We start from the raw sequence: 13131 nt of genomic DNA, 5'->3' as shown, positions 1-13131 counted from the left end.
TTCACCCTTGGCTGTTGGCTTAAGCAGGTGCTTGGGGGAGGCAAGGATCTAACAGGCCTCCCAGCACCTTAGAGAGCAGACACAGCTGCACTCTGGTGGGGCAGAGCTGTCATTTCATCTGTCTGAATCTCCTGAAAGAAATGAATGTTTTGTCCTCCAGTGAACAGAAGTTGTGACTCAACAAGCTTTTCTGGGGGTTTTATTCATTAAATTAATTATATTGTCAGATAGACAGGACAGACTTCATGCATTTCTTGTTTGCTTACATGGCAGGCAGTTTTTCATTTGTAAGATGTTAATGGAGGGACTCCATTGCTCTAGATGGCTGAATCATTTCAGATAGGCATATCAGTAGTCTGATTTTTAAAAATACTGAGCAGAATAGTCATGTGTTATAGACAGTCAGGCTTTTCTATCCACTTATTTCTGTGTTCATGCACTTGTCAACATTATGAATAACAAACGCTCAAGAATCCTAAACATAAAATGCATAAATAACACCAGTATATCTTCAGGGGTCTAGTTGATGACCATGCATTTGAATACAATGATTCTTGGGGGGGGGGGAGAACTTAAGGATTTATTAAGCTTGAAGGAATTGATGGAAATTGCTAAGAGACATGCATAACAAAAGATTGTAGTGCAGGGAAAGGGTTTTTTGGTTTTTTTTTGTTTTGTTTTGTTTTTTTGGTTTTGTGTGTGTGTGTGAGTGTGTGTGTGTGTGTGTAGAGAGAGACGACTATGACAAGGGCAGACCTCTAGAGTCATTTGTAAGGTCCAACATGATTCAGTATAAACTGCTGTTGTGTTTAGGGTTAATTAAAATTTTTTCAAGTTTCATTTATAATAAACCTTAGGAAATCAGTCCACTATCCAGACCTTTATATTTCACTGTAAATAAAACAAACAAACAAACAAAGCCTCCTAAATTTCAAACTGATTGTCTTATTTTCATGAAAATAGAACAAGGTGCCAATAGGAAGGCTGGGTTATTTTGTAAGTTCTATGAAGGATGAGAGGATCAGAGCCTGAGATCCTGTGGTCGGACTGTGGCTCTTGCTCCTGCCCAAGCAACTCCACCTCTGCCGCCATTGCTCTGTCTTCTGCAGGACGCAGGCAGCCAGCAGGTTGGCTTTCTCCTGGGCAGCTGTGGGGTGACCCTGGCCCTGACCACGGATGCTTGCCAGAAGGGCCTGCCCAAGGCACCAACAGGAGAAGTGGCGACTTTCAAAGGTGAGGCTCCCAGGTCTCAGGAAGTCTGTGCTCTGGCTACTCTGGTACTTGGCTTTGCCTTTGAGGTGTGCTGTGCAGAACTAATCCCGCAGAGCCTGGTGGGCTTGAGGAAAATGATACTTTCAAGGCTCTTGTCTGATTCAGTACCTTCAGCTGTTATGCTCTATGCTTATCTGTTTAAGGAAATGAAAATAAAATTTGACCCCACAGCCCCTGGGGCTGGTGACTGCATGCTGGACCCAGGTTCCACTGGTGTGGAGCAAAGCCTTCTGAACACCCTTCACTCTTATCCTGTTTGCTCTCATAGGTTGGCCCCCCCTGGCCTGGCTGGTAATTGATGGGAAACATCTGACCAAGCCTCCCAAAGACTGGTATCCTCTGGCTCAGGACACAGGGTCTGGGACTGCCTATATTGAAGTAAGGACATGCTCATTGGGTGCACAGATACATCCCTTTTGGCTTGGGCCTGGTTTTTATATATTTAAAAAAAAAACAACTACTTAATAATCTTTAGACTAATAAGTGTTCTTATTTTGCCTCTACCCCAGATATATAAAGTGTCCCATAGAACCTTACTTGGGTCATTTTAGGTTTCACTCTGACCTAATTAATCCCTAATTGCCCTTCGTAGGATGCAGGTATGATACAGCTGTGTGCACTGTTGTCCCCTAGCACTGTTTCAGGTCCCTTAAGAGCTAGACTAGAAGAGGCTTTGGGTGGTAATAAGGGAGAGACAACCCCAGTTACTACTTCTTAAGGTTCCTCAGCCTCCTCTGTCTGGTGTGGTTACAGAGATATATATCACTGTTTTTCTTCCTTGAAATTTTGCAGTATAAAACCAGCAAAGAAGGCAGCACGGTAGGGGTCACCGTATCCCATTCATCTATGCTGGCACAGTGCCAGGCGCTGACCCAGGCGTGCGGGTACATGGAAGGTAAGGTCATACATTCAGGATTGCAGCTCTTGCTGCCTGCATAGACATTGGACATACCTGGTCTCACCCCAGACTCTGTTACTGTGCATGGCACATTAACTTTTAATGCAGCTACACTGGGCAAGGGGTGCAGCTTCTGCTGGTGTCCTTGGGAGAAGGTCTTGGCTTATGCAGGATCCAGGCTGTCCCACTTAGGACAGTTTCAATAAAGTCATACTAAACACTGATTTTATGTTTATGTACATTTGTACACCAGTGATTCATTTATGCATAACGAGCTGGATAATTGTTGATGCACTAAAGGACAGTGCATTCTGCATTAGAAAAAGTGAAATATGTTCATCCTGGAACATCCTTTCCTGCTAATGTTTTCATTTTTAGTGAATGTGTTTGTGATTTGAGCAATCATGCATGTAAATGCTTAAGTATAATTTTTATGATCTTAGATTATCTTTGTTAATGTAGAAGCAGCCTCCAATTTACTGTTAGCATTTTAAATTAATATTATTTTATATTAATAGATAATAATTGCATATATTTAGGGGACCAATATGAAATACATTACTTTAAAAACTAAAATTGGACTCATGGTAGTTTTCTTACATTACAAAACTGGAATTGAGTGAAACTAGAAAGTAAAATTGAATGGCATATTTAAATACATAGAATATGAATGTTTAATCCCAAGGGTTTTCTTGATGATATAATTATAAAGACTTTGTGAGGATTGGGGGAAGGATGTCAAGGACTTTAATGACTTTTAAAAGAGCTATAAAACTAAGTCCTATGAATTCTTTAGATTAGTGCTAATCATTTCATTCATGCCCCCTTTAATTTGACTCTTCAACTAACAAAGACAGGGAGATTGCCATTTATAGTGCGACAGTATTTCTGGCATGCATGTCACTGCTTTGTGCAAGTAAAATGCAAGACTATAGGCTGTTGGTGCGAGAACTGGGGACACTGTAAAGGAAGCTGAGAAATAAGAGTGTCCATGGCAGTTTGTCATCCTGCCTCTTGACCCTGAGAGGCAGCCACTCAAAAATGGTGGGATCATGCAATGGCCTTTCCATAGCTTCTCCTTGTGCTTTTGAATTGAAGATTGGCATGGTTCTCTTCTCCAGTTCAGAACTGTGTGTTTCCGGCCATCTGAACAGATAGTTTAGCTGGGTGTTAATTGGTGCATGGTGTTTGGAAGTTCCGTGTCTGTTTCCTTAAGCTCTCATGTGCTGGTTATGTACTCATCTCAGGATGGCTTTAGAAGTGTGCAGAACTTAAAAGTGCTGTTCATCAGTTTAACTTTCTGTGTCCGCTTTCAGCTGAAACATTAACGAATGTGCTGGACTTCAAAAGGGATGCTGGTTTGTGGCATGGAGTCTTAACAGTGAGTGTTGTTTGCTAGTGACTGGGGTGGGAACAAGAGATGAGCCCAACCCGTGGAATACTGATATGGTAGTTTGTCAGGTTTGGTTTGCTTGTCCTGGCATAGATTAATCCTGCCTTCCCCTGAGCTGATCCATTTCTTTTTTGCAGAGTGTCATGAATAGGATGCATGTCGTCAGCATCCCATACGCACTAATGAAGGTCAACCCACTCTCCTGGATTCAGAAAGTGTGTTCCTATAAAGGTAGCAGAAAACTGCCATTCCTCGCCTCACCTTTCATTAAAGAATTCTCTCTGAGCTGATCTTTAGAAATTAAGAAAACAGGAAGGCAACACATAGAACTGCAAGTGTAGACAGGGGAGCTGTCTTGGGTATCTCTGTAGGCCATCCTGGTGTCCATCTGCTCACGGCCTAGACAGCTACTTGCAGTGGAGTAGCTGGGTTCATCACTAGAAGACTGGGAACTCATAAGTTTATTCTTTTGAAGTTTCCTTCACAATAACAGCAGCATTCCTAGTCATATTATCTGAGATGGATTTAATTTGTAGTTGGAGCTTTTGAAGCCTCCAGTAACAAGGCTGTTTTTCAAACGATGCAGTCTGTGACAGGCAGGATGGACTGGATGAGGAAGGCCACCTGTGAGGCCTCGGCCCTGTTCTCACCTTCCAGTGGTGTCTCCCAGCACAAACAGGAATTCCTGCTGATTGGGGACTGGCACAGCTCCACACCCTTTGTCCCTGTCCAGTAGACCTCAGCAGCTCCCAAGACTCTGACCTGCTATCCCAGCCAGTGCCCATGACAATATATTCTTTGCAGGCATATCTCCAAGATGGTGTTCCTATTACAAAATGCCTTGCATCCTATTAGAGGAAGACAAAGCCTGGTTGAAGGGAGTGGGATTCACTAGTCTCTGCATGCTCATTGAGGCTGATTCAGTCCTGATTCATCAGAGGCTAGTATAGTCGTCACCAGAGAGGTTCCAACCAGCAGTCAATAGGAGCATTTGCAGAGACCCACAGGCAAACATTAGGTGGAGCTCGGGGAATTCTATGGAAGAGAGGGAGGAAAGATTGTAGAAGTCAGAGGGGCCAAGGACACCACAAGAACTCAGCCTACAGAATCTACTAAGTAGGACTCATAGGGGCTCATAGAGACTGAAGTAACAATCAGGGAGCCTGTGTGGGTCTGACCTAGGTCCTCTACATATGTTATGATTGTGTAGCTTGGTGGTCCATGGGAGTGGGGTTTGTTTCTGACTCTTCTGCTAACCCTTTCCTCCTGTATTGAGTTGCATCATCCAGCCTTGATATGAGGGTATTGCCTATTCTTGAACTTGTCATGTCATGTTTGGTTGATACTCCTGGGAGGCTTGCTTTTTTCTGAAGGGAAATGGAAATCCATTTTGCAGCTGGATTTTCTGTTCTACCTGGTCCCACAGCTGATTAGCCCCCAAATAAACACACAAAGACTTAATATTAAGTATAAAATGTTTGACTGATTGCTAGGGCCCCTTATTGGCTAGCTCTTTCTTAATTATTAACCCATAACTACTAATCTGTGAGTTTCTACATGCTTTTATCTTACCAGAGGACATCTTCCAGTGTCCTATTTTCCAGGTAGCGACAGTATTTTGGAGTGTTGAGGGTTTCTGACCTTGTGACTCAGAGACATCTGTATTCCCTTCTCTTTGTAGCCCAAGCTGCTCTGGTGAAGTCCCGAGATATGCACTGGTCTCTCTTGGCACAACGAGGTCAGAGGGATGTCTGTCTGAGCTCTCTGCGCATGTTGGTTGTGGCTGATGGCGCTAACCCATGTGAGTAGACTGTGTGACCAAAGTGAAAGCATTATCACTGCTTTGATAAGTGTCCTATAATGAAGCAAAAGTGTCCTATAATGTTCTGTGACATGCTGTCTCTTGATGATTCATTCATTGGTGGGTCTCATGTGTATTTGTTAAGACACTAAATTTATGAACAATTTTAATACAGTTGACAAAACCTTTAATGAGACCCATCATATTTTAAGAGATCACTGGATTATGCTATAAATAGGGTCCCGGATTTGCTATGGTCCTCCCAAGCCTCCTGCCCTTTAGTGTTAGGCTTCCACTTATTAGACTCTTAATCCCAACTTCCTTCATAGGAACCCAACTGTTCTTCCTCCATGTGTCACTGGGCACCCCAAGTCTTCCTAGAGAAATGCCTCATGGCTGCTGTCTAAGCACCAAGGACTTTCCTGTGTATAACAACAGTCTGGACATAGCTGCTTTTGTAGTAGCTGAGTGAGCTTCTTAGGCCCAGGACTGACTCAGGCCCAGGTCAGGTGTCCCCTAGGGGAGCTTCAAGTGATACTTGTTGAGCAAGGGGTTTCTTTTGCAGCACTAATCTGTTACCCTCATTCCACTGTGTACCCCATCTTTCAGAAGAAGAGAGTAGGCACCCCTAAAAGCCTCTCATTCTCTTGGTTCACATCTGTGTCAAGCAAGGCATCTCCTTCCCATATCCATGGCTACTCATGCCTGCTCAAGACCCCAGCTGCCCTAGCTCTCTGTTCATGCACTCAGCTGTAGTCAGAGGTCATCTGATTACATCACTCCCTCCAGTATTTTTGTTCTGGGGATAAATGTTAGCCCTAATAGCTTTGTCTTGTCTCCTTATTCTATCTATGGTCCTCCAGATGCCACAGAGCTAGCTTCCCTTCATAGGTGTGCAGCTCATGTGTTGGTCTGCTGTAATGCTGTATCCAGTCTTGGTAACATGGAGCAATCTGTTGTCTTCTTTTTTTTTGGAGACATCTCTCTCCCCGAAGAAATGAAGCTGGGTGTCCCTGTAGATAACCCCTTCCTTTATATGTACCCTTGTGGGGAGAGGTTTATAATGAAACCTAAGGGTCACCATGGCTGTAGTTGTTGGAGTTCAGAGCAGGCAGAGCCTCCTTGTTGCCAAGTTTTCACATCTCTGACCTCCACTTTTAAGGCCTGCCACCCCTGAACAACAGGCATCTTCCCAAAGGAGAGGATACAGGGAGAGGCAGGGCATCCTTAGGGAAGTGTGTAGATCACACATCTCTAAGGCTACCGCTAGGAGCTGAACTTACTATGCTATGGGTCATCTGGTGCTAGGCCTGGCCCTGCTGGGCTACAGATGCTCCTCAGTTACTCTTCAGGCTTCATGCTGATCCTGAACTGGAAGTACAGGAGAGCAGTTCCAACCACTAGTCCAGGAAAGGTCAAAGGGGTGGGACCTCGGTAACAAACACAACACTGCAAACAAGTCTCCTCTCAGAGACTTCCAGACTCCTGATGGCGAGTTGGAAATGATCTTGTGCGTTTTACGATGATCACTCCTGCCTTAAAAGGTATTGCTTTGCCGAACTGTAGCAGTGGTCTTGTGAAAACAGGCTCGTGGAGGCAGAACTCCAGGCTGCCAGGCCAGCATGCTGCCTTGTAGACCTGTGCTCTTGCCTCTCTGGCCCTCCAGTTACCTCTCACATTCCACCCTTCCATTGCTTTACACAGGGTCAATATCTTCCTGTGATGCCTTCCTCAACGTCTTCCAGTCCAGAGGTCTGAGGCCGGAGGTCATCTGTCCCTGTGCCAGTTCTCCCGAAGCACTAACAGTAGCCATCCGGAGGTAACTAGATTGCATGCTGTCTCTTGTGAACTCACATCTGAGACAGATTTGCCTAAGGCCCCAGGGTTGTCATCGCTTTATAACCATTGGGAGTCCTGTAGAAGGACTTGCCATCAGCGTTCCAGTCTCCCTTGGATAGCAGAGGTGCAGCCTGCAGTTCCATGCCCCTTACCAGTCTAGATCCGTGCTGCGAGTTGGTAGTGGGTTCCTGGAGTACACTGGATTCTCTCAATGTCATTTTCCTTACACTTCTTCCCACATCAAGATCTTGCCATTTCATGCCGGGTCACATGTAAAAGTTCTAACTGAACAACAGTCTCTTATTCTGAGAGAGGTTCTTCTAGCTGTGGAGGTCCACTGCAGAGGACCTTTAACTTGCCAAGAGAAGCATCCAGCCTTCCTAACCTCTGAAGGTGAAGGCCCAAGCTGCTTCCATAGATATTTCCCTTGTGTCACATCTTACAACTTGGAGTAGGGGGGTTGAGGTTGCCCGGAAAGCCTCCCATTCCCATCCTAGTATCTGGGCCTCAGGTTCCTTCCTGTGTTTACTGCACACACCGTGTTGCTCCCAGATCACTACTAGGCTCAAAGGCACTTTTCTTCCACGATCATGAATCACCTGTTATTGCTACCCTTGAGCACAGTTTTATGGGACTTCAGGTCACATGCTTACAGCTGAGGACATCTTTGTTAACTTTCTACCCTCAACACATTGCAATAGAATTACCTCAACTCTGGTCATGTATTCATTGTGTTCATAATTTAAAGGTAGTATGTGCTTACAAATATGTAAATTTTAAATAACTGTATTTTAAGAATAGCATTAAAAGCAACATTCATTTTTCACAAACTAAATGAGTCATGTCTTGGGAAGGGCTCCGTCAGGCCAACTTCTGTGCAGAGGAGCTTTTGTAGGTATGATGGGGGCTAAGCTAGCTCCACACAGGCACAGTATCATAGCCCATTGCAACATAGTGGCCTCGACTAGCTAGTCTTCCCTCCTGGCTATCCTAGGGCTCCATGTGAAGGTCACAAGATAACCAGATAGAAATTGAGTCACCTCTGATGACCTGTCTCAGAAGTCACATAGTGTCACTTGCATGGCCTGTAGCATGGACTTACCTCTAGTGAGAAGAGGCCATGCTGCAGAGAGGTATGTGAGTTTTAGAACACTGTCCTGACAAGTCCTTACACAGAGCAGATGCTTTAGTAATGAAGGCTGGCCCTCAGTGCCATCTTCCCCAGCTCTTGTCAACAGGCATGCCGGTGCTCTTGTTCTCTAGGCCCCCAGACCTGGGAGGACCTCCTCCAAGAAAAGCTGTCCTGTCGATGAATGGCCTGAGCTACGGTGTGATCAGAGTTGACACCGAGGAGAAGCTGTCAGTCCTCACCGTTCAGGATGTTGGCCAGGTGATGCCTGGAGGTAAGAAACAACCAGAGGGCATCTACACCCTGCACTGACTTACACAACAGCGAGACACAAGTGCACCAGGTACGTTAGAGTGTTCACTGTGTACCAGGCACTCCTTCAGCCTCATACCTTTTGAAGATATTTAATGCCCTGCAGTCTCTAAAGCGGTGCCTCAGAAAAGCTGGTGCTGTAAAATGCTTGGATGATGAGGTCACCTGAGTAAGTTGTAGCATGCACTTGTGGTGACAGGAGGTGTAGAAACCTCCAGAAATGTCTACAGGTTCAAAACAAAAACAAGAAACCAAACCAGGTGCATCTGCACCTTCCTCCTGCAAAAATTGGTCTTCCTGCTAGTTTGAGGCAGGGCAGTGAGAAGGGGGTGTTAAGATACCCTCTCAAAGAAACAAAAGCATCACTGAGGAATAGGGCCAGAGCCCGGCTCACAAGCCCTCAGTGACACTTGGAAGCAGGGATCCTGCTCATAGCATTAGTCCTTATACAGTATCAGCTGGATGTGTTGTAATTTGTGCTATTCTGTGACTTTTAATCTCTCTTCTGTACATACCTGGAAAACAAATACTCATCTCCTTGGGCTTGGGAAAATGAGATTCTGTTGGTCAAGAGCACATTACATAGATGTGGTTTACTTTTTAATCACCTCTGACTCCCCCACCCTTCGTGTGTGTGTGTGTGTGTGTGCGCGCGCGCGCGCGCGTGCATGCGTGCGTGTCTGTTTGTCTTTCTGTGTCTGTGTGTCTGTGTCTGTTTAATGCTGGCAGTGGACTCAGGACATTTACATTCTAGGCAAGCACTCAACTACTGAGTTATAGCCCTAGTCCTCACACTGCTTATAATGAGTATTTAATTGGTACTATCCATGCCATAACACTCCTTATAAGAATTTGCTGCACATACAATGTCTTGTTTCTGTAACTTTAAGTATAGCAACAATGCCAGGCATGGTGGTATGTACCTTTTATCCCATCTCTTGAGAGGCAGAGGGTCTTTGTGAGTTGCAGGCAGCCTGCTCTACTTAGAGAGTTCTGGGCCAGCAAGAGCTACATATTGAGACCCTGTCTCAAAAACAGCAAAACAAATAATAATAATATAATAATAATAATAATAATAATAATAATAATAATAATAATAATAAACCCAAATATATAAGCAAGTAAACCTTTGGGAATGATCTGTTTAAATATACCTTAATGATTTTGAATTGTTTTCTCTATTTAGCTAGTGCATGTGTTGTGAAGGTAGATGGTGTCCCTTATCTTTGTAAAACTGATGAAATCGGAGAAATCTGTGTCAATTCTGTTGCAACTGGGACAGCATATTATGGACTGCTTGGAATCACAAAGAACACATTTGAGGTTTGTATCTTTTTCCTGATCTTTATCTTGAAATCAAATCCCATGAGTGTTGATGGGCACAAAGTTACAGGGTGGAGTGGAGGCCTATTAGACGCTGCTGGGACCCAGAGCAATTTATTCATGTGTTTCGTAGGCCTAGATGGCTTTGGCCATCAAGAAGATATTAATAGGACCTCAACAGGGTTCACATTATGATCCTTGTTATTCATAAGTCTTGAAAGGACAGGTGCTGCCAGGAACTAAGCATACAAATACATGAGGGTTGTTCGGGTCCTGCTTAGGTGATGTATCTACTCAGTAGAGCAGTCAAGATGAGAAAATGGGCTGTGAATGGCCAGGTTTGTGCTATTTGAAATGACTATGAAATGAGTAAGGTAGTAAGTAGTACCATCTTGTTCTAACTCTACAGAGTTAGAACAACTGCTTAGGCAGTTCTCAGCCTTCCACCCCCCCCCCCCAATAGCCACATCTACCTTGGCAATGCTTTTGGAACTGTCCATGACCCAGACTGTGATCCAAATGTGTTAACCAAAACAATTAATGTTTGTGCAAGCTACAAAATCAAAATAACTAAGAGGAAATATAAATAAAAAATAGTCCTGTGTAGTGTTTGGAAAATATTGCTGAGCTCTTCAAGAAGACAGCTGCTACCAGGTCACTCTGGCTCTCCCTTACTGATGCCTCCCCCCCTCGAGCTCTGATGCAATTGTGGGTTTTGTCTTTAAAACCCTGTAACCCCCGCCCCCAGCTTTATCACCAAGAGACATTTTGAAGGATTTTGAAGGTGTGCACCTACTCTTGGTCTGGACGTTGTTGAGTTCTACTGCCTGCCCACCTTATCTTTCTAGTAGTCACTGAGTTGTCTGCTGCCTGATGTCCTCTTCCCTGTCCTGACAGACTGTCCCGGTCACTGCAGATGGAGTCCCTGTGTCTGAGCGGCCTTTCACCAGGACAGGCCTTCTGGGGTTCATTGGGCCTGTAAGTGTGACCCCCTGTACCCGTCCATCAGCAGAGAGTGTCGGTGGGGAAAAGGGACACTTCATTGCAAATGTCGTCTCGTCCCTGGTGCCCTTGTTTCTCTGTACAGCCTTGGTCATTCAGGCTGACCACCCATTCCTGTCCCTTACCTGCATGTAGCGCTTATCCAGCCGCAAAAGTTTTCATTTTTATCATTCTTTTCTAGTTTTGATGTTTGAAATATGTTAAAACAAATACATCCTGTAGCACCTTGGCCCACCTTTTCTCAGATGATTTTATTTATCCTTTCCCAGAAACACAGCTCAGGGAGGGGAGTGCTCCCTCAGGGGATTCTGCATTTGAGGACTGCTCAGTATCAGCAGCATAATGTGGCCGTGTCTGTAGCTCCAGCTAGCTCACAGGCCACACAACACACCAGGAGTCTTGCCTTGTTGCAGTCTCAGAGGCCTTCACCTGCTCACCCACAACTTTGTAGCTCCTTTGCCTAGACACCCTTTCCCCACCCTCCAGTGTCACCCTTAACCCACGTAGTCTCTTCCACCTGACTGAGCACTGAAGTACAGTCCCTTTTTAGACCCTGTATGAGGGGCTGGATTCTTTGTCCTATCAAATCCTTCTCATGAGGCCTGACCACACCCTTTTCTCAGGATAACCTGGTCTTCGTCGTGGGCAAGCTGGACGGGCTGATGGTTGTAGGAGTACGCAGACATAATGCAGATGACATTGTAGCTACTGCCCTGGCTGTGGAGCCCATGAAGTTTGTCTACAGAGGCAGGTGATGCACTGTAGACCCTACACCTGGGTTTCAGATCTCTTCTATACTTAACAATCTTGGAAGTCTGTGTAGTAAAGAAAAGCCAGGAAACCTGAATTTGCAAAATTTAAAAATTTATGTTTATCAGAAAAGCTACCCAAAGAAAGAGAAAAGTGTTTGCATTAGTGCTAGCAGAGGTAAATGTCTTCATTTTCCAGAGTTTGTTCAGTTCCTTAAGAGAATAAAGTCTAGGGCTAGAGTGGTGGGTCAGAGGTTAAGAGCTCTTCTAGAGGACATGTGTTCGGTTCCAGTACCCACTAGGAAGGTGTAACTCCAGTTCCAGGGTATCTAATACCCAATACTGGCCTCCTCAGGCACCTGGTACACACATGGTACATAGACATATATGTAGGCAAATCATCCATATAACACAAACAAGTTAATTATTTAAAGTTCCAGAAAAAAGAATCTGGGTGGTGGTGGTGCACAGGCAGGTGGACCTGTGAGTTGGAGGCCAGCCTGGTCTACAGAGTGAGTTCTAAGACAGCCATACCTACACAAAGAAACCCTGTCTTAAAAAACAGCAAAAGGTTTTGTTTGTTTGTTTGTTTTTTCCAAAAAGAGAGTAAGGTCCAAACACACGATTGGGTAAAAGGGCAAAGCGATACTAGCTGCTGAGAAGTGAGGGGTTGCTAGCTTCCTCTTGTCTCATAAATGTTAATTGAAAGGACAGTGCCACCCTGTGAACTACTGAAGGCAGATTCTTTTTCTAATAAGGTCTTGGGAGACACAACATATCTATTGCTCCTAGAATAAGTGTCCTCAGTTTTTTTTTCTGTGTTTATTGAGCAGATGACTGTACCTCTGGGCCTGTGGAATAGCAGGGAATGGACTGAGGAGGGATTTTGCCCAGCTCGTCTTACCTCCTGAGTTCTTTGCCCTGGAGGAAGCTCTTTTCTTTTGGTCTGGCCAGCCAAAGTTTTATTCTTCAGTTAGTGTACTTGTGAGCCAGGCCAGGCCCTACCTTTGAACATGCACTAAAGAAATACATAGGGAGATATACCAGGTGGGCAAATGGTGGTAGTAGCCTGGGGCACAAATACCTCACCAGTGATTTGCCCCTTAAATCAGAAGCTCACATGCTGTAGATAGAGACGTCCATGGTGGGTACTTGTTAGGGGTATATGCTCCCTGCCTTTGAATGAATTGGGGAGACTGCTTCTTCACATTCTACTGTACCTGGGTGAATGCCTTCATAAGGTCAGGCCAGCCCAAGTGACTCACTGATGCAGGGTGAATTTGTTCTGCAGACAGGGTCGCCTGCCTGTCCCTTCCTGGGACCTGAGGAATATAGGTGTCTCAGCGAATGGATGTTATGAATAATGTCGAAAGTCAGGTTAAGGATCTACTCCAGAATAACGAAGCAGAAAGC

The 13131-nt window shown here is 44.8% G+C and overlaps 1 protein-coding gene across 1 annotated transcript in view; it reads left to right on the top strand.

The window, feature by feature from the left end:
- The window catches only part of Dip2a (disco interacting protein 2 homolog A), a 72792-nt gene that overhangs the window by 37881 nt on the left and 21780 nt on the right, over nucleotides 1-13131 (top strand). The window contains exons 11-21 of the mRNA XM_051186939.1: nucleotides 1110-1233; nucleotides 1541-1650; nucleotides 2065-2167; nucleotides 3487-3551; nucleotides 3701-3794; nucleotides 5245-5364; nucleotides 7069-7183; nucleotides 8467-8606; nucleotides 9831-9967; nucleotides 10865-10945; nucleotides 11593-11720. Coding sequence (XP_051042896.1) covers nucleotides 1110-1233; nucleotides 1541-1650; nucleotides 2065-2167; nucleotides 3487-3551; nucleotides 3701-3794; nucleotides 5245-5364; nucleotides 7069-7183; nucleotides 8467-8606; nucleotides 9831-9967; nucleotides 10865-10945; nucleotides 11593-11720 — 1217 coding nt within the window. The remainder of the gene's footprint in view (nucleotides 1-1109; nucleotides 1234-1540; nucleotides 1651-2064; nucleotides 2168-3486; nucleotides 3552-3700; nucleotides 3795-5244; nucleotides 5365-7068; nucleotides 7184-8466; nucleotides 8607-9830; nucleotides 9968-10864; nucleotides 10946-11592; nucleotides 11721-13131) is intronic.

Source organism: Phodopus roborovskii, unplaced genomic scaffold (assembly GCF_943737965.1).
Source record: "Phodopus roborovskii unplaced genomic scaffold, PHOROB, whole genome shotgun sequence".
Taxonomy (NCBI): Eukaryota; Metazoa; Chordata; class Mammalia; order Rodentia; family Cricetidae; genus Phodopus; species Phodopus roborovskii.
Note: the sequence above shows the minus strand (reverse complement) of the source record. Positions and strands in the feature narration are given on the sequence as shown.